This window comes from Falco biarmicus, chromosome 4 (genome assembly GCF_023638135.1).
Source record: "Falco biarmicus isolate bFalBia1 chromosome 4, bFalBia1.pri, whole genome shotgun sequence".
NCBI classification, from domain to species: Eukaryota; Metazoa; Chordata; class Aves; order Falconiformes; family Falconidae; genus Falco; species Falco biarmicus.
The window spans coordinates 40460955-40484693 of NC_079291.1; the positions used below are offsets into that span (position 1 = coordinate 40460955).

Sequence of the window (23739 nt, forward strand, 5' to 3'; positions counted from 1 at the left end):
CAGATTTCACTCCCTCATGATCCAAAGCCAGTGGGAACTGTACGCTAGCTGACATTTTGAAAAGCAGGCAGCTGTGTTCACAGACTGATGCCCCGCACTGAACAACCTGCTTTACACAGCAGCAGTACAGCAGCAGAGCTGGGCAGCCCTTCCCGGTGGGCCTGCTTGGCTTGAGGGATTACTAGATCAGGCTGCCTGTGATCCTTTGGGAGTGTTAGCTAGCGCGTTCAGTGTTCATAGACTGTCTTTCCATAACAATGCGCAGCACACAGGCACACACCTGTAGTATCTTTACCTCTATATACTGCTTGGTGTTGGTTCTTGTGGGAATGTTTGTGATTCGATTGCATGACTGGTGCTGATTTCTTATGACAGACATACTAATGGGAGGGGTACTAGAACAGGACAACGTAACAAGTCACAGTTCCACAGTTTTTCATCCAAAAAACCCACCCCAAACCATAACAGGACATGCCAATTACAGAAGGAGCAGCTAGACTCGCAGAAGCCTCACTCACTAACTTTATTAAGAACAAATGCAGCCCCGTGGAGAAGTGTGTAACATGAGCTAAATATACAGCGCATGAAGTGATGGCAAACTTCCAAATCTTCAGTAAAGTCTCTTCTGGAAATCTTGAAAGAAATGTGTATTTCAGGAGAAAATTCATGAGAATTCCATTATAGTGATGACACTTTTGAAGATGTCATAATGTATTTTATGTGCTTTTGTTCCTCTGTATTGTATTTACACATATTTAAGTGAGCTGCACTTATTTTTCCTTCCCAGAAGGAAACAAAAGTCTTGAAAATGCTGCTTGATCTTTGCAAAAGTGACTCAGATTTACACTCTCCAGACATGAATCAGATCAGAATAGAAACAACAGCACATCCCTTTCCTCAAAGCTACACTCACCATGTGCTCACCCTAAACACATTAATTCTGATTTTTTTTTACAGACAACAAAATATTTTTAATATACAATGAGAATACTAAGCTCTGTTTAATTGCTCAGAGTTCTCATGCAGTCACAACAGCTGCTTGCAAGAAAAACGCCGAGTCACAAAAATTCAGGTGGGTGTCTGATCATCAGGTGATGAGCATGGCATTTGCACAATGTTTGGGAGTGGCCAACAAGCAAAACCAGGCTAAAATTTCTTTGTACCCATGCAACAAGAAAAATGAATTCCAGAAATGGGAGTGCAGAAATGCCACCCTGGCAATCCAAGGGGAAGATTTATTTCTTAGTGCTGGCAAGAGAAAAGAAGACAATGTCATGCTGAACACAGGATCAGCAAAAATGAATAAATGGAAGATCTATGGAACCACGGATGATTTGTGTTCTCAAGGCTATGAAGGTAATGTTTAAAGGTTAATCCAGATGGTGTATTGAATCCACCTGTTTGCTATCACAGATAGAGTCCTTTGATTTCTGCTCCCCTTAGTCTAACATCAGCTGTTTCTCCTGAGGCAATGGCAGACTGGGGGATGATTAGTTCACTTATCAGGCCTGTGTTCAACCATCCTGGAGATGCACAGCTGCTTAGCTTCAGACAGAATGAAGTATGTGCAAAAAATATGTATTTTCTTTCTTTAACGGAGAATCTAGGATGTTTTTAATTGTTAGTTTTAATCAAAGCACTTTATTTAACTGTATATTAGTACTAGTGAAGTTGTAGTAGTATTGTTGGACGAAAGGCAAAAATTTGTAAGTTTAATACATCAATATTAAATGTAAGGAAATAATTCCATGCATACTACCAATCAGTGCTCTACAAGATTTCAGGTGCCAAAAATCCCAGAACATTTAACAATTAAATCAATGATTGATTTTTAATGAATGTTGGGAAGTTAAGCTACGTGATAAGCTAATGCTATTTTTAGAAAATTACATGTAAATATATGAGACAAAAATCACTACAAGACTTTCATAGTTGTCTACAGTATGAAACTGCTCTATTTCCAGCTGTTAGAGCTGGTGACATCATAAGCAAATGGTAAACTGCAAGACCTACTGTGAACTGCCTTGGGAGGCACCGCTGGTGACAGTAGGTGGCCAGTTACACTGGTGTAACATTCGTAACATTTTCTCCACATAGTCTTACAGAGAGTACAGATATGTAGAGGATTCGGTCTCCCAGATCCCATACCTATATTACAATTTCTCTTTTGCCCCCTCAGATCTGTTCACACTGTTAGGAAATGCCAACGGAGCTCCGTGTGCCTTCCCCTTCCAGCTGAGTGGTAAATGGTACACCGGGTGCACGGCTGCCGGCAGGTCAGATGGCTTGCTCTGGTGTGCAACAACTCCTGACTTCGACACAGACCATTTGTATGGGTTCTGTCCAACTGGCAGTAAGTCCCAAATGTTGACATCGATGCTATAACACAACACTATTAGTTAAATATATCAATACTGAGATGCTGTAAATAATATGGAAAGGAAAACGCTTGTAATGATTTTATTTTACTCAAAAATGTTTCAGTCATGCCATAACATTCCTTACAGACCTTGTGGGTCTGAGCCGTATTTGCTCCAGATTTTCATTTTATAAGTACGCTAGCAGTTAAGTTTTGTCGTAACATTTTGTTTAAGATGTTTATAACAAGCTGCAAAACTAAATCTCCTTTCACACAGACAATGACAGATTTTGGAGTACAGATCCTTTGACAGGAACCTACTACCAGATAAACTACCAGTCAGCTCTCACGTGGCACCAAGCAAGGAAGAGCTGCCAGCAGCAGAAGGCAGAATTATTAAGTGTCCCAGAGATACATGAACAAATGTATCTAAGAGGTGAGTTAATACGAAAGACTCTGTGAAAACGGTGTCAAAGAGGGGGTTTTGACTGGTTACAATGTTTCAGTGCTTTAATCACAGTACAACGAATATCTGCTGTGAAAATGCTGTATGTACTGCTAGAGAAACAGCACAATTACTGTAAAGTAAGCTTTTCATAGGTGGAACTCTTGTAAGTTGCAGAATTGCTATTTGAAATTATTTCTATCATTATTATTATTATTTCAAAAAGTATTAAGAATTACCAGCTAAGTAAGTAAAATTTGGCTCAAGCTCAGAAAGCATCAGAAAGGTGCCAGGAAGGGACCTTACCCTAACATCATTATAGGAGGCAGTCATTCTATGCCTTTTCTGTTAAGAAATCAGTATTCATGTATGGCTAATGAAAGAGATTTTTGGAAATAGCATAAAAATGTTATACTATTAAACACTATTAAAAATCTAAAGGCTTTCTGGAATTATGCATAGGCTCTGTGGAATGAAAGCCCTGTATCAACTGCATCACAATCAGGCAAACTTGTAACGTAAGTATTAACTATAGCAATTCAGTGTTTCTGTTTTCAAAGCTTATTGCTTACATATAACTGTAGAATAGAATTAAATTTGAATAAACTAACAGGCAAAATAGTCTTTTGCCATTCTCTACCCTTTCTCTACACAATAAACTGAGTCTATTACCAGTAACCATGGATTCTGTACTGAACTTAGAAATCACAAAGCAGGCATTTATTATAATCCTCCAAACGCTGAAAATGCAGAGCATTTCCCAACAAATCTCATTAGAATTCAACCCTTTTGGTTTCCTAGAGTTGATTGAAAACAAGAGATCCTCTCTCTGGATTGGGCTCAACAGTCTGAAACTTAACAGCGGCTGGCAGTGGAGTGGTGGCATTCCCTTCAGATACTTTAACTGGGCACCAGGTAGTAATTTTTTTTTAACAGTTTTTGGAATTAATATTTCCCATCAGTATGATGAATTCATGTCAATTACAGTCCTGTACTACTCCCCATGAACATGAGGAAATGGAGTTCACAGGCTTATGAGATATGTGAGGTTAAAAAGCTGAGAATGATGCTTTTCTTCACTGGATATATTACAAGGAGTTTCAAGCAGAAGAGCTTGTCCTCTTCTGCTTAAAACTCATGTCCTACCAGAAGCTGATAAAGTGAAAAGCACTAGTTGAGCTGTAGCATACTAGGAATGCCTTCAAGTCAGTTAAAAGCTCTGTGTCTCCTCAGTTCTCAAAAGGGTTATCAGACCTGGCATCCTGCATGGACTGAGACATCAGTGAGCATCAGGCTTGCAAAGCCTTCCCTGTACTTTTTATGCTTTTCCTCATCTCTCCTCTTTAACATTCAAGAGAGACTAAATACAGTTGACAGTATTGGCATTTTATCTTTGAAAGTCGCTTAATGATTGCCATGGCAATAGCTGGTTGCAGCAAACGCTGAATGTTTGCTTGCTGAGTAAATGCACATATATTCCATCTTTTGGCCTTCCCCAAGTATTTGGGGAATCTTTGGCACTCCCAACCTGGTTTTATCTGGCAGAGGATGAAGAGAAAGCCCAGAGCTGCTGAGTCTGGTAGAGGATTTTCTACCTTCTGCTGAGCTGGTTAAATTCCTTAAGCCTTGCAATGAAGCAGAGCAGCCAGAACAGCTGGCTTTCAGGTCAAGCAGCCCACACCCTTGGAGTTCCCATATCTCCACATGACGGCTATTATGACGACTTAATCTACACATTTCCAATTCACTGAAAAATTATTATAAATTGTATCTTTTCTTTTTTTTTTTTTTCGTGTGGGGGGAGGGGGGCCGGGGGTGCGGCGTGCAGGGAGGGGGAAGTCAGCCAGCACGCTGTGGAGCTCTCTGAGAAGAAGAAAACATTGCCTGTTCCCCAAGGACAGTGGTCCTGAAGAACCTGCTGGAAGGCTGGTTGCAGAGGCAGGCAGAGGAGAGACACAGAGCAAGTGTGAGGGCATGTGCGGAGGCTCCACTTGCAGCAAGGAGCAAATCTGCAGCCAAGCTGCTGAATGGACATGCAGAAAGGACCTTAACAAAGGGCCTGAGTGGAACTTTTTTTATTCCAGCACAGCGCTGAAAGCTGCTGGACCAGAACCTGACATAGAAAGACTCACCTGCAAGGGCACTGTAGAAATGAGGAAATTTGTTTCCACGTGTGATTTGATATGCCGCATCCAGAAGATATGCCTTTTATTTTAGGAATTCCATATTATTATTTTTGTGCTTTGCTAAACACAGCTTTAGAAACTAGAAGCCATTTAACATGCTCCCGTAATAGGAAGCCTACCCTTTCAGGCTTTGCCCAGTCTAGGTTCCCACCACTCTCTGCTCAACTATGTGTCCCACAGATTGGTGGCTTTTGCTTTTGTTTCGTATTTTTAACAAATAATATCCATACACTGATGTTGATTTAGCCCTACAATGAAGAGCTAGAGCTCCAGTTTTCAGTTTTCTTTTTATTGTTAGCAGCTGATAGTTCTTACTCTGAAGAACACTCTTCATTCTTCACATCTGTAGAATTCCTTGTCTGAATATAAACTATGTTAAGATGCTACCTGACTGTGTTCCTGTCCAGAAACCTTACCTCCCAAACCGTGTCCTCTGATTTTATGAATGTAACTGATTGTTTTAAGCTCATTACTTAGCCCTACTAACATAACTTGGTCCTGACAACAAATTGTGTCTAAAACTAGATGTTTCATGAGCTGTGAAACTACAAACTCTGATTTCCTACAGTCTGTATATGGCGTTGCAACTGTAGCAGCACCAGGCACCCCTTCAATGTTTGAACTTTCCAGTCCAGCATCTACTCACAGGGCAACATTCTGCAGCTGGTTGTGAGCTGCATATTCTTTAATGAATATATAGGTGACCCCTATGCACAGGCTGATTAAACAGGTGGAGGGGCAAGGAAAGGTGCTGCAGCCTTTGCATCAGTGCAGGCTCAGAGTTTAGTGTCTTCTGTGCAAGCCAATGATTTTCACAAAACTTACAGGAATGGCTTATTTCTGACACTGCTATCCTGCAATCAAATATGGGGGAAAGTGTGAATTATGCAACAAGCATCTAAAGAAATGTTTTGATGGGTACTTCTAAATTACATTTCCTTATCTCTGGTATAAAAATAAATGTAGCAATGAAGTCATGAGTCCATAACTGACACATGAAAAGGCTGGAAGTAAATTGTTCTTTTAGCTGCTGACATAAAACATGTTATACATAATTCGGTTTTTTATTCTATGAAGGAAGCCCTGAGCCTGAGCCTGGGAAACTTTGTGCAGTACTAAATCCCAGAAGAGATTCTAAATGGGAAAACCAGCCATGTGAGCTGAAATTTGGCTATATCTGTAAAAAGGAAAACTCCACATTGGATCCTTTCATTCTTCCATCAGGTATGCCAAGCAAATAAAAACCCTTTGATAAAGACAGGATTTGTGTCACTAAAATGAAACTTCATGGCTATTTAAAATAAAAGAAAAAGCATTATCATTCGTTCTTCTGCTTTAATGAGTGGCACAGAACAAAGCATACTGTCTTTTCTTTAAGCAAATACAGGTACATACTGGAAATGTTCCTGGAACCCAGTAACCACACACGCAGTTTTTATTTCGTGTTATTATTCACAATTCCAGAGGCACTGGTCTAAGCCATACACTATCACAAAACTATCATGGACTGCATGGATGTGAAAATAAAGTTAGAGATGACTCACCCTTCCTGCAGGGCATTCTAATGAAAACACCGAGGCTTATCACAGAAGGCTCAGAAAGACGGCACCAATAGGCGTAAACCACCTTCTCAGTGGGATTGCCTGTAGCATAGAAAGATGGCAAAAAAAGAGCAAGTTCCTTCAGACTACTTTTCTACTACACTTTCTGATTTATTTAATGACACTTAGTATGGAAGGCCACATGTGCAATGAATTACTTGTGCTACAGTAAGAATGCCTTTATGAAATATACACAAACATAATTGGATGGGGTATATTGTATGAAAACACTGATCATGGAATTCCAAAATATTCCTCTGTCCAAAAGTGAGCATTTCACACTACTGGAGCCCAATAACTACTGTCTCCATTATTTTCCTGTTTTGTGTAAACGCAGTAAGTTTTCTGTAGAAGTACAGTGTGCAACAGCAAACAGACTAAAGTATTTTGTATGTATGAGGAATTAATAGAAGTACTGCTTGTTTATGATCACTCCATTTTCATTCTAATCAGTTAATTAACTGATTTCAAATGTAATTGCAGTTATTCAAGTTTAAAAATGTGAAACATTATTGATTTTTAGGGGATGCAGAACCTGTTAAATGCCCAGAAGGATGGTTGCCCTATGGAGAGCACTGTTTCATGATTCATAGAGACCCCAGAGTATGGGGAGAAGCCCTAACTTCCTGCAATGAGAGCAGTGGCAATCTAGCTAGTATCCACAACCCTGAGGAGCACGGCTTCATACTGTCTCAGCTTGGCTACAGTGAGTATTTCTACAGGGCAGTATTTGGTACAAACAGAGAATTATATCATTAGAAATCTTAGGAGGGTTTAAAAAATAATAATCTTGTTTGAAATGAATATTTATAGGGAAGCCCACAGATATATAGATTAAAAAAAACAACCACCAGAAAAACCACAAAAAGAATTATCAGCGCTTTCTTAGTTTTCTTTTTCTTTCTTCTCATTTTGCTTTTCATTTGTTTTTCACTGCATAAAGGAAATAACAGCTCTGGGTTTTGCAGTATTTGGGCTGATTACCTGCCTCAGACACCTTGTAGCTATAGATACAGTAATGGACTTTTACTGATAAAGCTGAGGAATCTCATTTCCTGCTGGTATCTCATTTTTTGACTTCTTGAAAAAAGAATGTGAATTAGACCTTAAAATAAACTCCACTGTCATTTAATCTAGAGGAGTTTTTATTGTAACATGACAATTTCAGCTCATTCTCATAAGTTATATCTTGCCCCTATGGAGTGTTTCAACTTGGGTACTAACACAGGTAAATTTCTGTTCTTAGAAGCTGTGGATGAGCTGTGGATTGGTCTGAATGACCTCAACATTCAAATGTACTTTGAGTGGAGTGATGGGACTCCTGTGACATATACCAAATGGTTGCCTGGAGAACCAACTCATGCAATCAATGGGCAAGAGGACTGCGTCATTATGGCAGGAGAGGTAGAATCATTCTATGTTTGTGTAGCACTATACTATTTGATTTTTGGTTCTATTTCTAGGGTCTTATTGAATACAATTTAGAAACAAACCAGGGAATGGTATCTTTATCCACTCAAAAAGATGGTTGTTCTAAATTAAATTTAAAATTAAATTAGAGATAACTAGGTAAATGTTCATGTCTGATTGTGAGTTGCATTATATGCCAAGAAATCTTACTAGTCTGCCTGTGTTACATAATTAGCTTAGCATAACTTCACAATTAAGCACAAATACGTGGAATTCATTAAAAAGTACAGATCTTTATTCTCCCATTGAAACAATATTTTTTTAAAAAAACAGTAACATTCCTAAAGGGAACAGGTTCTGCCTCACTATTTTCCACCTCTTCCCAAACTGCATCTAGGATGGATATTGGGCAGACAGTGTCTGTGACAGAAAATTAGGTTACATCTGCAGAAGAGACCCACTACAAGGGGTTTCTGGGATGGCAAAGACTGATCCTGCCTGCCTGAAGGTAAGAAAAAAGTGTAACAAAGAACCTGGTTAGCAAAAATCTATTGCTTTCACAAGCTCCACTTGACATTGCAACTACCTTCCCACCACCCCAGCCACTAAGAAATGTGATTGTACATCAAATTCAGGGTGATCATTTTCACTACATTCCCTTATTTAAAATAAAGTTATTTTGAAATCTTTTTAGTCAATATGAGTCAGGCCCATTATCTCTCAGAATCGTCTGTGAAAGAGGTTAAAGCTATTACTGCAGTTTTCTGCATATTTGTTATATTGCTCTACAATCATCTGCGGTTATCTAAGACACAGTAAAGATGGGGAACCATTTCTGGACTATGTGACATGATGCCAGATGATGATATATTTCACTATTGAAGCCAAATCAAAACAATCAAATTGCTTTTATGTGTGAACTTGTTTTGAACAAGTCGTTGTATCCTACTGCTTTTTTTCTTCTCCTTGCCTCTTCTTTTACTTTCTTAATTACTACTGCTCTACACTTAGTAACATTTCCGACAACCTCATATGGGGAACAGAGCAGAGACTCATTGTGCTAGATGGATCTAGTCAGCAGCCAAATACTGAACACAGATTTTATTTACCTTTCTTGGGTTCAGCAAGCAAATCAATCTTGAGCTGCTACAGAAGGGAAAAGTGATTTGGAATTGAGCTGTAATTTTGAGGATTTTGCTTTCTAATAGTTCTATGCTAACTCTTCAATCAGACTTTTTTAGGTGAGCTCATGAGTTCAATCAATTAGTCTAGTTACTGTTCTTTTAGCCTAGAAACATCAGGAAACTTGAATCGTCATCTCACTATAACACAGACTACTCTCTTCAGTTCTGAGCAAGGAAGTACTGTATTCGCCTGCTTCTGAATACACTCTCCATTCTGTATGCCTCTGAATTTTTATCAGTTAACATTTATCAGTTACTAATTTTCAAAAAAGGGGGACTCATATGCATTAAATCTCTTTCTAAATGTTTACTAATCTTAATTTCCATTAGTCCACTGGAATTCAAACGAATACACATTATTGCATTTGATTATATTAAAAATATGTTGATTTAGGAATATACATTGAAGTTCAAGCACTATACCATATGCTCTTTTTACTGCAAGTATTTTTCACATGTTCTTGACAGGGCTGGGAAAGACACAGTTTTTACTGCTACCTGGTAGGACATACTTCCGTAACATTTTCAGAAGCAAAGAAAATCTGTGAAAGGAGCGGTGGTTATTTAACAAGTATAAGAGACAGGTATGAAAAGAGTTTTAAAACTGTATAACTAATACAATAATATTGGAATTTTATAGAAAAGTTGAGAACTTTTTGGAAAAAAATGTGAAATCAGAAAAAAAAATGCTTTTTCTGGAGGAAAAAACGTAATTAATAAATACAGTATGTCTTTTCTAACTAAATATATTTTACACATTCATGTTTTCCAGTACTTTACTCTGAAGGAACAGACCTGTTCTGTAAGAAGCAGTTTTTCAGTATAGCACAGCTTCACCTGCTATTGAATCTAGTCCATCTGGTATGGAGTTAAGCAGTATATGTCCATGTGAAAGGAAACCTAATGGAGACTCCATTCATTCTAGTCTTGTGCAATTTAGGATGGTGAGAAACAGCAGACTAAGGGAAAGCTAGGCTTAATACCCATCTGACTCCTGTCATTTCAGATACGAGCAAGCCTACCTGACCAGCCTTGTTGGTCTGAGCTCTGAGAAGTATTTTTGGATTGGTCTTTCAGGCACAGAAGAGCAAGGAATGTTCAAGTGGGTGACTGGTGAAGGTGTTCTGTACACAAACTGGAACGCGGCAATGCCTGGTACTCTGCCACTGGAGTAAATTTACGCTAATAAGGAACTTTATGTGTTATAATTCTAAAATGTTTGCCAACTTTGTTAAAACACATCCATGATGGCACATATGAGCATCCTGCCTTTGAAACAGTGGTGTCTTTGATACACTGATGAGGCCACACCTCAAATACTGTGTTCAGTTTTGGGTCTCTCACAACAAGGCAGACACTGAGGTGCTGGAGCGTGTCCAGAGAAGGGCAACAAAGCTGGTGAAGGTCTGGAGAACAAATCTTAAAGTGGCTGAGGGATCTGGGGTTGTTTAGCCTGGAGGAGGCTCAAGGGGCATCTTACTGCTCTCTACAGCTGCCTGAGAGGAGGATGTAGTGAGGTGGGGGTCTGTCTCTTCTCCCAAGTAACAAGTGACAGGACAAGAGGAAACAGCATCAAGTTGCATGAGGGGAGGCTTGGATTGGATATTAGGAAAAATTTCTTCACTGAAGGGTTATCAAGCATTGCAACAGGCTGCCTGGGGAAGTGATTGTGTCACTGTCCCTGAAGGTATTTAAAATATGTGTAGATGTGGCACTTAGGGGACATGGTTTAGTGGTGGATTTGGCAGTATTAGGTTAACAGTTGGACTTGATCTTAAACATCTTTTCCAACCTAATGATTGTATAATTCCATGATTTTCTATGACGCTATGAAAAATATTTCTTTTCTGGCTCCTCATCTGCTTACAAGTGCAAAATCAAGCTCAGCAGAAAGGGTGAAATACCCTTCAGCTTGGGTGATAGGCTGCCAGATCCTTGCAGCGAGTAGCATAGGAAAGAGGCAGGCAAGGTGTTGTGTATGTACCTGTAAAGCTTTTCAAAGGGGAGGGAAGATGATGAAGGACTCCACTTGCTCATTTCCTCTTTTTACAAAGCTCCTCCTTTGAGCAGACCCTACACTTAGTATTTCAGTCTTTTGTAAATTAATCACATGAGCTGTAAAAATGTCAAGGGAACCACTTTACAAAATATTTCAATTTTCTTTTATATCTCACAAAGGGAATGAAGCTGGTTGTGTTGCCCTAAGGACTGGAAATGCAGCTGGACTCTGGGATGTTCAGAAATGTGAAGTAAAGGCAAAATTTATCTGCAAAAAACTAGCTGAAAAAACCATTCTTCCTCTTGCTCCCGAAACTGTTTCTGAGTCTAAATGTCCCTGGGGTTGGGATACAAGCAATAGTACGAATTCATGCTTCAGAGTAAGTACTATTTTCCCCAATAATCCTACTCATGAGACAGAAGATAACCAAACAGGGCATCAAAACCTCAGAGAATGGCACGTTATTGCACAAATGTAGTAAGCTTGTACACAACTATTCATAGAAACCACTGCAGTTATCACTATCAGTGATAGGTAAATTTATCTAATTAGCATACTCTAATCCATATTATGTATTACAATTGTAATGGAATGTTTTCCTATTTTGCTTATACAGGGTAGTCAGCAGATTTACTTTTAACATGCTGTAAACATATTGTTCTACCTGTATCTATAGGTTTTTGTGAGAGAAAACCAAAAGAAAACATGGTTTGAAGCCCGAGATTTCTGCAGAGAAATAGGAGGAGACTTGGCTGCAATTAGAAGTGGAAAAGAGCAAACAGTGATAGAAAACATAGTAGTGTAAGTAACAAAATATCTAATAACTGATATTTTTTTCTCTTATAGATATGAAATTACGTAGGAATAAATTATAATATTCTTGAGTTGCTCCTGTGATAATTGGTGGAAAATCTATATCTCTTTATCATCATAGTCCTAAGAAAAAGAAGTGAGAAAATATTTAATACACGTACTATTTTCAAAGACATTTCTGGAGTTCCTAAAATTTGTCATCATCTGCAAATAGTTTAAATTAAAAAAACCCAACCCAACAACCAAACTGGTTGAATACTTCTCCTTCAGACCAATTTCTAAGTTTGTTCACTGAACCATTTTAAAACTAAATTGTGACTTCCAACAAACCTGAACATTTTCTGTTCTCAAAGAACACTATAACCACAACATCAATGAAGAAAAAACCTACTGTGTTTTCAATACAATAATTTGCAAAGTAGAAAATTTTAAGGTGTGAACTTCACTCCCTTGCTAATGGGAGCTTGCTGACCAAGAGTATTTTGTTGTTTTTGAAATTTCTGCTCTACTTGAAGTCTTTAAATGAAGTGTGAGAGTTATTGCCCTATGTAACTTGCAAAATTTAGCAGAGCTAACCACATAACATCCTTTTCTTCCATGATACATTTTTTCACTGTAGAAAAAAATCCCCATCATCTCAGCCTTTCTGGATAGGTTTGCAGTGTTTGGATCCTGATGGTGGGTTTTCCTGGAGTGATGGATCACCAGTGAGTATTTGACCTTGCCAGTTTTCTTCTGATCTGACTTTTTTGCTGCTGGAGTTGTTTCCACAGCCACATAGTAGAAGAAAAGTAAGGAGTGGTTTGAAACTTCTTTGTACTTCTCTTTCCTTTCAGAGTATAACTTTTTTTTTCCTGTATGATAAGAATAAAAACTAAAGCTCTGTTTCTTCTGTAGGTGAATTATAAGAAAAATCATTATTTTCAGAATACGGAGTTTGAATATTGTGGAGCAATCAGTGACGAGCCTTCCATGTCATGGGTTACGGTGCACTGTGAATACAGTCATAACTGGATTTGTCAAATAAAGAAAGGTAGGTTACTTCTTCCTCTGAAGTCACATTAGGAAGACATTTAAGCTGAATCCCATTCTATCAAAATAGAAACTTCTGCAAGTTACATGTTGCTAGAAACTTTGGCTGATTTCACAGGAATTTTGCATAAGGAAACATAGATCAAGACATTTAAAATACTTTCAGAATATGTTTCAACTGATAATGATAAATGTTCTTTTTGTTTCATTAAAAATATATTATATTATAAGCATTACTGAAAATATACTTATTTATGTAATTATAGAATCAGAAAATGGGGTGAAAGCAACCTCAGGCTTGCCTGGTAAAATCCACTGCTCTGCACAAATTTTTGTCAAACAGAAGCTATGACTGACATGAAAGTGTGTGCTTCTTGGAACTTTTACTTGTAGGGAATTACCAGTTTGGGGGCTAAGGGGGAAGAGAGGGAGGAAAAAAAAAAAAAAAAACACATTACTTTAAATTTCCATATCCTTTGTGAAATGAAACTTCACTTCTCCGCTCAGGTATAGCTAGAATGCTACACAAGGACACACCAACCCAAATGATTCTATGATTAGTCACCTACTATAATTTAAACAAGACTACCAGCATACTGGAATTATTCTCTTTGTAAAATGACATGTAAAGAAACTCCTGTAACAACAGGCTTTCTGTAATGAAAAGATGGTAATCTAAGCTTCAAAATTTATATTCTTTAAGACAACAGGCAGGCTCACATCTTCCTGTCATACTAGTAGCAAAATCACCATTTATACCTCTTGCGGGTTTCCCCCGCCTCACCCCCCCACCCCCAATGTAACACTGTTGAGAAAGCTACGCAGTGAAATAAGAGAGGAATCATTTATAGTTTTGTATCGATTTACATATTTTACATATTTTACTTTCAAGACTAACAGAAGTGTTGCTTTGGTGGCTCCCTGGGATTCTTCACACAAGCACTAAGGGTTAATGTTTAAAGTGATACTTTTCTAAATGAGATTATTTCTGTGCTGGTGAATTACTCAAAATAATCTGATTCTAACCAAGGCACGTTGTCTCACCTTCTCATACTTAAAAAGTAATAGTCATAGACATCTATCTCAAAGAGATGTTGTGAAGATACCTTTTTTGGTAACTTTCTTTGTTAAGTCTTCACTTGCATGATCAGCGCAACTGAAAAACATCAGCAAATGTGACAATAGTAGTTGTATACTCTTAATTATTATTAGTGTATGAATGGCAGAAATTATAGCCTGAAGAAATTAGTATCATTGGTCATCGGTGCATAATGTCACACCGAAAGATGCCGAAAGAGTCCTAATACTTTGTACTTTCATAACAGATCTATACTTTTTTCTTTTAAATCTTTTAACCAATCACACAAGAGATTAATTTTAAAAAGTTACTTTTTTTTTAACCCTAGCATGTGCATCATACACTTAATTTAATGTAATTACACATACAGAACACAAACATTATCATGAATTCCTGTGGAAAAAAGTTATAAAGGTGATGTTTGTTTTAAGTTTTTGTATCTCTTGACCTTGCATGTTTAGAGAAACTTTGCTCCAATATCCCACTCTGTGTGATGTGGAAATTTTTCATTTAAATTATATCTGAAAAGCTGGTGGATTTTCAGTCAAATGTGATTTGTCACAAAGTAATTTCACATAAAAAAATGTTTCACAAAGAAATTAATAATAATAAAATTTTAAATACTTTGAAGCTAAAATTTGTTTAGTATTTGAATTTCTTGTTCAGATTCAAGACAGCGACCACAAAGAGTCTCCTATTATTGTTCAAAGTATACCAACACTGAAGTAAAGTATTTTCACTCTTCAATTTTCTTTCAGAAAAAAGTTCTCATTCAGACTAACTTCAGCCATCTAATTTAGGCAACATTCAGGGTGTACAAGATGCAATTACCAAAAATCTACCAAGACACAGATGTAGGCCTGTAATGCAGCTGTAATTCCCTGAACATCAATTTCTTCCCTGCACCAAAGATACTATATAAATAGTGTGCATTGAATTGTAAAATATGAAAAATTGATAGACATTAAGATAATTTCCACTGATTGAACATTTATGGTGGCTCAATATTTGGGAAACATTTTACATATTATTTTTTTTCCCTTTTCATTCCAGGGACACCCTTGAAAGCAGAACCTCTGAGCCCTTCTGCCAGTAAGCTTCTGCTTATTTTCTCTATCTAAAGGGTGGTATCACCTAATAACACCAGCTTTGTGTAAGAACTGTGAAGAATATAGAGATTCCTCTTCTGTGTTGCAGTGTATGAAGTCACGGAAGATGGCTGGATTACAAAAGGAGACAAACAGTATTTTTTCAGCACAGAAAAGATCCCTATGGAGAAAGCCAGAACATTCTGCAAAAGCAATCATGGAGATCTTGCTACTATTGAAGATAATAGTGAAAGAAAATTTTTGTGGAAATGCGTAAGAGGAAATTTGGCTATGTTGTGCAATATATGGCTGATATACCCTGCTGCCTATGCTTGTGAAGTACAAGAGAATGTGCTTGTTGCATAATACCACATTTTATTAGAAGTAGTTTAAAATATTCAGTGAAAAAAAATTCATTCTACAGAACAGAGCTTTTCTTCAGGAAAATTAATACAAAAAAAAAAATAATTACCATTTACTAGGCTGGGTATATTCTTGCACATTTAAATCTAAATAGAGTTCTACCCATGACCAAATATATATAAGGAGCAATGAGCAGGGAAATCAGGTGTATACTGAGAAAACTATCCTTTTGACAGGGTGGTTACCCCTCATCTGAATATCATATTCTAGAATTCAGTGTAACATGTAGATGTGAGGCTACTGCCAGTGTAGCTCTGATGGTCACACACCACATCATGTTGCTGAACAAAACAACTTTTCAAAGAGATGTTTAACCTGGTCCAGGTCAGGGATTGATGAACTAGGATCTTCATGAATTAGTTTTCCTGTAACCCATATCAAAACTGTTAATGTATTTCAAGGGCAATGTCTATCTGTTGCAAGATGGTTCTGATGGGCACATGCCAAAGCTGTGGCAGAGGCATGCAAACAATTTAATAGCATGGATGTTGCCTCAAACCTTCGCCATAATCCTGTTTGGTTTACTAATACCAAAGTAGCCACACAACCTCCTTTCTGTTTCACGCTATTAGATGCTTTCTTTTATTATGTGGGAAAGGATATGAAAGAAAGAGAGGACAGACAGCTTGACACGCAGGAATTACACAGCTGCATAAGAACAGGAAAGTACCAAAAAAAATTATACTAATTTTATTCTCAAGTCTTCCTTTTTTCTTTTTAAATTGAGAGTACAGCTTTGAAAGTTTTGATCATACCAGTAATGAAGCCAAAACTGAGAAAGCAGCAATAAAGATAATAAAGCAAAAGTATGTGCTGAATGGTATTTACGTCAACAGGAGACCCCTCTGGTGACTACACGTGGTACAATGTGTATTCCTCTATTTGCTTCCATAGCACAAAAATTATGCTTCTTCATATTCGATAACTACTAAATATTAGAAAGCAATAACTAAAAATACATTTTTTGTGTTTAGATCTTAAAAAATGGCAAATTGGAGTCATATCTCATAGGATTATTTCAGAATGCTGATCGACAGTTTAGGTAGGTAAAGAAGCTACACCCAGATCCTAAAACGTGGTTGTAGAAGTTTTGTACTGCCAGAGTTCCTTCTGGAGGGAGAGACCACTGCTAGGGCGTTCAACACAGATTCAGAGAGTTATATTACACGTTGAAATGTGTGCTCTCCCTTGGTTTAACTACATTGTAAAAACACTGGTTTTAACAGCATTTTATAGGGATGCTGATGATGCTGTACATGCTATGAGTACATAGATAATGTGTGTTAAAAATAAATGTGTTTTTGTTCTTTGACTTGAGATGCAGGTTTTCATTATCTAAGGTCTTTTAATCCTAATGGAAACTCAATTTACAGACAGACTTAGTTGTAATGTTTTTAAAACATATTTTTAGCATGTTAAGGTAGATTTTTCCAAACTGTTCCATGAACATTGTCTGAGCAACCGCTACTGTTTTGTTGGGTTTTTTTTTCAGTTGGATGGATGGAAGCCCAGTGCACTATGCAGCCTGGGCACCGGGTGAGCCCAACTTTGCAGCTGGTCAAGAAAATTGTGTGGTCTTAAATAAAAGGGATGGTGAGTCACATAACCTTTTAAAAAGTATTTTGATGGGTACTGCTCTTCCCCTGTTTGTTAAAAATATCTTTCCAGCTTTAATCCATTCTTTCCCAGAAATTTTGGAATATATGCATAATAAAGTATCGTAATTATATCTGAGGTTTCTTCAGGGGCAATACTAGCTATAAAATTGAATGTAAGAAATCGATTTTAGTGGGGAATGCAGGAACAATTTGATCACTGATTTTTCAGCTGCACAAACAATATGTTCTAGTCAAATCAACAGCAAATTGGTCTTTCAAAAAATAATTAGAGAATAGTTAGAAAAGGAATAGAACATATATGGAGTTTCACTTCTTTTAGTGTTTTCGCTGACAGAAGTGTTACTTTATACTTGCATGTTTCAGTGCAACAAAGCTGTTCAGGTGGCTTCTACTCAGAGGTCACAGAATTGCCATATCAGCCATCTCATATGGCCACATCCGCAACCAGTCCCTCTTTGTGAACATGAGGTCTAAGAGCACACCTCACCTCTTTCGTTCCCCCACCACCTGTGTCAAAACATTACCAGCAGTGCTCTGCAGAAACCTCCTGGACTACATGAACCTAGCAGTGTTGTCTTTCTGAGCAGGTATCAGGGAGGTTAAGGTCCCCCATGAGAACAAGGGCCTGTGATAGTGGGGCTACCTACCTCCAGTTGTCTGTAGGTCTCATCAACTTGCTCTTCCTGATCAGGTGGCCTGCAGCAAACACCCACAACAGTGTCCCCCATGTCTGCCGGCCCCTTAATCTTTAGCCATAAGGTCTTGACTCATTGTGGATCCACCCCCAAGGAAAGCTCGAAACACCCAGTTGCTTCTTCACATAAAGAGCAACTCCATCCCCTCTCCTTGCTGGCCAGTTTTTCCTAAAAAGTATGTAGCAATCCAGTCATGAGCTATGCCACCATGTCTCTGTAATTGCAGTGAGATCACAGTCAGAGTAGGACCAAAGTCCTCTTGTAGGCAATGGTGATGGGAGGTAGAGTTGAACTGAAGTATCTCACCTTCCCAGGCAGATTGCTTTTGAACTCAGAAGCATGGAAGCCAGTTCATTTTCCCACAGATTTCAACCTTACTCAGTGTCTTATTATCTGTACTTAAATGGATTTCAGGCTTGTGGAATGATGTCAGCTGTGGTTTTTCAAATGGCTATATCTGTGAGAGGCACAGAAGTTTTAGAAACACATCAGTTCCTTCAACAGTACCTTCAACTCCTGGAGGATGTCCTGAAGATTGGCTTTTATTTAAAAATCAGGTATGATAACATTCATCTAAGCACAATGATACTAGATCTTGGGAAGGTACATAAAGATATACAAGAGGCCTTTAGTCTCTCAAGATAACTTTTGGCAGTGATTATCCAAAGTTGCATTTAAAATTGAACCAGTTGCCTAATTCCTGCAAGATGGTGATTTTAGGTTTTTAGTTGTCTTCCTGAGATGTGGTCATCTGAGATACAATGTAATAGCTTTTCCAATGTATCTACTTTCGAAAAAATTGACCTAAATTCAACCGAAAGCACCAAATATAGCATAAAATGAGTCATTTGAGCTGGAAGAAATCACAAATAAGGACAGATTTTTCCAAACAGGCTTCAATATAATGCTTGCCTCTTCCCAAAAGGCGCAAATGTGATGTGCTTATTAAGCAAGGGTTCTGTTTTCCAATCTATACAACATTGTTATGAAAGCATCCATGGATAATCACACCAGTGGAGTTTATGCTGGTATACTTTTTTTTCTTTTTTTTTTTTCTTTTTGTTACAGTCATCAGAGTTGCTATTTTCCACAAACTCTGTGAGATAATTCTCTGACAGTGCTACTGGCATGTACAGAGCAGCGCATGAGCTGTAAACATGGAGAGGGCACACCAGGCACACTCCTAATTACCAAAACCATGTCAGGGTGAATGTGTACTGGTAATGTGATGACTATGCAATTTTTAAGAAATCATGAATCATATTATTTCATTAATAAAAGAGCTGTAAAATGAAAAAGGCTGAATACACACATGAGACCACACTGATCATTGGCTCTAGGTCCAAAATGTTTTTCAGAATGTTCAGATGATTCCACATAAAAACCTGTGCTAGGCTTTTCTTATAGAATCAGAACTTTCTTTTACTAATGATGATGTATGGCTTCTTAAAATTTCTGATTTAGTTAACCCATTAGATTCTCATCAGACAGACTCCTACTGTGATTTATAAATGGTTGTTTTTGTTGTGATTTTCTCAGTCCCTCACAGAAAGACACAGAGTAAATTTAATTTTTTGTAATGGTTTTGACTTGGTTCCAGAGCTGAGTCCCTGCCAACTTTGGAAAATTATTTTGTGGGAACAAGTTAGGCTAATTTTTACTTGAACTAGTGTAATTCAAACCTAAATTCCTTTTGCTGTCACTCACTAACAGCCTATACTCATTTTTCTCTAGTGTTACAAAATTTTTGGCTCTTCCTACGAATACTGGCATACTGCAAGAAGTACTTGTGTAAGCCTTGGAGGAAACTTAGCAAGCATACATAATGAAAAAGTACAAGGTATAGTACAACAGCCCTTTAGGTAATAGACAGCATTTATCCAGTCTTATATAGACAGCATTTATACAGTGGTCATTTCCTGCACAGAACATGGCAAAAAAAGACAGTATATAACTGTTTGTATTTTATAATGTATATTCAACATGGGTTATATGGCCATGGCATGAAACGTTTTTAGAAGAACTAGAACCCTTTGTTTAGGGCATGCTAGTGATGCTAAGGGTTCCTTACTCCTGTTCCATGCAAACTGCTTTACATTATTTATAGGGTATGAATTAGCATAAAATAAGAAATCCAGACCTGGCATTTGCAGTTTTAGACACAGAGAAATAAAAGGAATCCATGGTTTGTTGCTACCAGAAATACAAAGTGATATATAACTCTCCAAAATGGCTGCCTAAAGTCTGCAACTTAATTCAGCAGTAGGATGTCAAAGGAGGGCATGTTTTCACCTTGCCTACGTTCCTGGGCTGCCATTTGCAGCTGTATACAGCTACACGTTTCCATCAGGAAATCAGCTCATCCTGAGTGTTGAAATAAGTGAACTCATTACATGGTGGTCAGGCAGGATTTTTATCTCTTTACTCTTTCCAATCTTGCTTCATAGTTACAAATATTTTCACTTTCTGAGATTTTTCAAAGGCAAAGGCTTGGCATAACCTTGAAAAAGGTTATGGAACTTGAGTAAATTTTTGATCAAACACTAACTAAACAAGTTACAAGACTTTAATGAACAAAATAGTTAAGTATTTGTTTATGAGCTGATGTCCAACTGATGATGTGACATGCTCATCTTCTTCCTATTGGCTTTTTTCCCCAGCTTTTCTCACTTACCATTTGAAGGATGTTTCAAATGATCCTTGGATTGGCTTGAATGATCTACTAAGTGAACTCAACTTTGTCTGGGCTGATGGAAGTGCTGTCTCCTACACAAACTGGGCTCCAGATTCCCCAAAACTTGTAGAACCCGTTTTGTATCCCAGCCTGCATCCAGAAGATGGCCACAATCTGCAACAGGTAATACTACTGAGTAACAGGTAATACTGACGGTAAATACTGCTTAGCATTTACCATCAAGTTAAATTGAGGAGCAATATCACTTAAACTGCTCACTGCTGCAGACATTGCCTCAGCCTTCTCCCCAAGTTGTTCATCTACTTTTACATTGGGATTAGGGATAAAAAATTTCAATGTTTGAGTATTCTAGTCATCCCAGAGCACAAAATGGCATTGCTGCAATTTTGCCAACAAATTTCATGAAACTGCAGCAATAGACAGATTGAATAAAGATTGGTTGAATAAAATTTTCTTTTTCATAGTAACTTGCTGTTCATTTTGCAGAGAATATAAATGCAACATTAGAATTTTAGAAGTTAACACATGCTGGAAATATTTTCACATTTGGCAAGTGAATTGATGTTTGAAAAGGAAGGAAGAGAGGATGCAAGAGGAAAGAGTTCAACTTTTTTCTACTTCTCCCCTATTTCAATTTTTAATTGAATTGCTAATAGATGTCAGCTACTTTCTAAACCAATCACACCCTCTCCACTGCTAGCAGTGAAATTGTATCTCAGAATGCTGTAAATAAAATAGTGTTATACACTGATTTGCACAGCCACATCACCTTTCTTCCATTTATTTCCCTGTCTTGCTTTCAGAACTTGTCCTTCACACTGTCATTTCACACACTGTCCATTCTTCCTTCTTTTTGGTATCCACACCTCTAGAGAACCCAGAAATCATACCTCTAGCCAACCAGCTTCATCTGCACCTGAGCCAATTCATTTTGCTCTTGTCCATGTAGTTATTAGCTAAGGCATGTAGGAAGACATATACAATGCAGCACAATACACAGCTCTACTGCAGCTCTAATAACGCTCCTGGGAAATATTGTGGGGAAAAAGTAATGTAAAAAGGTACATTCTACTTTCCTCCTTCACCTTCAAGAGACTAACAGCAACAGCTATCTCTTTCAGAGGCTTCTTTTTCAAAGGAGTGAAATAACTTCAAAAAGTTTCTCAAGCTAAGAAACTAGAATAAAAATCCACTTAAAGCAGGTGTTCCTAAAGTTTCCACATGGCAGCCTAGTAGGCTGTGGCAGGCTGTAATAAACTTGAAGTTCCAACTTCTTAAGCACTCAGCTACCTGGTGTAGCTGAAAGAGAAATTCTAAGAATTAGAGCTGATGATAACTCTGTCAAGGACCATAATTTAGATGATTCTGTCAAGAATAACCGCTATTTAAAGTTGGCTTGGCAAGCCAAATACAAAACATTACCTAAAGTTATTTATATTTCATTCTTTTTCAAAAAACGTACTCATAGTCACTTATTAGTTGAGACACAGTATGTGACAGAAAGTTCTTGAAAATAACAGTGACTTTCAAGTACATTTCCTCGAAAAAAACCACATGAACAAGTAAGCTGAGCTGAAGGTTGCAAAGATTTATAAGATAGTAGCAACCACAAGGGAGGCCAGAAAGGACAGGAAAGGATAAAAGGAAGGTGCTTCTAGAGCTGCAATACAAACCATATAATAACAGGATTCAAAGAAAAAAGCAGTGAGACTATCCAGAGGGTTACAGTGCTTTGTTTTATAACATCTAATATCAATGTATTCATACTCTTCCCCTTACTCCAACAGTTTGATTGTGTTTCTTTGAAGAGAGGTCATGCTGATGACACAGGGAAGTGGAACAATGAGGAGTGTTATACATCCAGAGGGTATATATGCCAGAAGAATAGCAGTGAGTTCTGTATCACTAATCTTGAAAATTCTAACATAAGGACTAAAATCACTTTTCTTGTTTAATGTGCTTTAGATTAGTTATATTTTTCTTTTTTTTTTAAAGTAAAGGATCAGTAAAACTTAAGGGCCCATCTTGCAGCCAGCATTACTTAGCATTACTTTGGAGAAGAGGATGATAAATAAAATACCAGAATTTAGGAAAGGAAAATGATTTTACTTTTAAAAGTGTAAATAAATAGCTAATAACCATGAACAGTTTAATTACGTAAGTTTATAATGATTATACATTATCATAACCGATAAGTTTTACATTTATCCAAACAAACCTGAGAGTCACAATGCTTCTAAGCCACAGAGTATTTTGAAAACATGCAGGGTAGGTGTGTTATTTTTGACTGATGGGGTGAATTTACATCTGCAATATAAGAAACTGTGACTTTACTGATTCAAAATTCTCCAAGGCTGAAAATGTATTTCTTTCACCCAGAAAGTTCACTGTTGTTTTGAAGTTATCTGTTACTTATAAAAAACTAGTAAGAAGGTGTTCCATTCCATTAGCAATTTTCTACTAGGTCTGTAAATACTGAAGATGTTATTCAGTCACCCAAGTCAAATATGTGGCTTCCAGATCTTGAGGTGAGGTTTTTTCCGTATTCCTACAGATCCTGAACTCTTTAAGTCATCTGCAACAGTGCTGGACCTTGCTTCTGGCCATTCTAGTGGCATTAGCTATTCTGTCACCCGTTCCAAAATGAATTGGGAGGAAGCACAGAAAAACTGCAATAACAATGCCTCAGAACTTGCCAGCATTTTAGACCCATATACCCAGGCACTGTTATTCTTACTTGCACAGGAATATGGAGAGCCTCTGTGGATTGGTCTTAACAGCAACGCGGTAAGAACACATACATTACATGCATGTAGTCAAGCTGACACTGGACCTGATCTCTTTATGTTCTCATCTTGTAACCTGTAGGAATTTCTGCCAGTGTAGTGCTGAAAACAGTACACTACCCATTTACACTGCAGCTCTTCAAGTAAGACTCATACAGTGGAGATTTTAATGAACTAAGAACTTTCACATGCTAGCAAATGCTGCTGCAAACCAGGATATAACAATGCTGTTTGTTTTCTGGAGTCAGTTAAAGGATCTTGAATATAAATTGTAAAATCTTCCACATTTTGAGTTTATTTTAATCTAAAAGATGTTTCAGGAACAA

General features: G+C 37.6%; 1 protein-coding gene across 1 annotated transcript in view; it reads left to right on the forward strand.

The window, feature by feature from the left end:
* LOC130147530 (macrophage mannose receptor 1-like) overlaps positions 1 to 23739 on the forward strand; it is a 33110-nt gene that overhangs the window by 1580 nt on the left and 7791 nt on the right. Inside the window, exons 2-24 of the mRNA XM_056334804.1 lie at positions 958 to 1356; positions 2180 to 2353; positions 2637 to 2795; positions 3606 to 3719; positions 6068 to 6214; positions 7115 to 7297; positions 7838 to 7995; positions 8399 to 8509; positions 9654 to 9769; positions 10192 to 10340; positions 11364 to 11563; positions 11861 to 11985; positions 12617 to 12704; positions 12895 to 13030; positions 15161 to 15199; positions 15305 to 15468; positions 16593 to 16660; positions 17111 to 17211; positions 18347 to 18489; positions 19667 to 19772; positions 20593 to 20789; positions 22415 to 22517; positions 23182 to 23414. Coding sequence (XP_056190779.1) covers positions 958 to 1356; positions 2180 to 2353; positions 2637 to 2795; positions 3606 to 3719; positions 6068 to 6214; positions 7115 to 7297; positions 7838 to 7995; positions 8399 to 8509; positions 9654 to 9769; positions 10192 to 10340; positions 11364 to 11563; positions 11861 to 11985; positions 12617 to 12704; positions 12895 to 13030; positions 15161 to 15199; positions 15305 to 15468; positions 16593 to 16660; positions 17111 to 17211; positions 18347 to 18489; positions 19667 to 19772; positions 20593 to 20789; positions 22415 to 22517; positions 23182 to 23414 — 3413 coding nt within the window. The remainder of the gene's footprint in view (positions 1 to 957; positions 1357 to 2179; positions 2354 to 2636; positions 2796 to 3605; positions 3720 to 6067; positions 6215 to 7114; positions 7298 to 7837; positions 7996 to 8398; positions 8510 to 9653; positions 9770 to 10191; positions 10341 to 11363; positions 11564 to 11860; positions 11986 to 12616; positions 12705 to 12894; positions 13031 to 15160; positions 15200 to 15304; positions 15469 to 16592; positions 16661 to 17110; positions 17212 to 18346; positions 18490 to 19666; positions 19773 to 20592; positions 20790 to 22414; positions 22518 to 23181; positions 23415 to 23739) is intronic.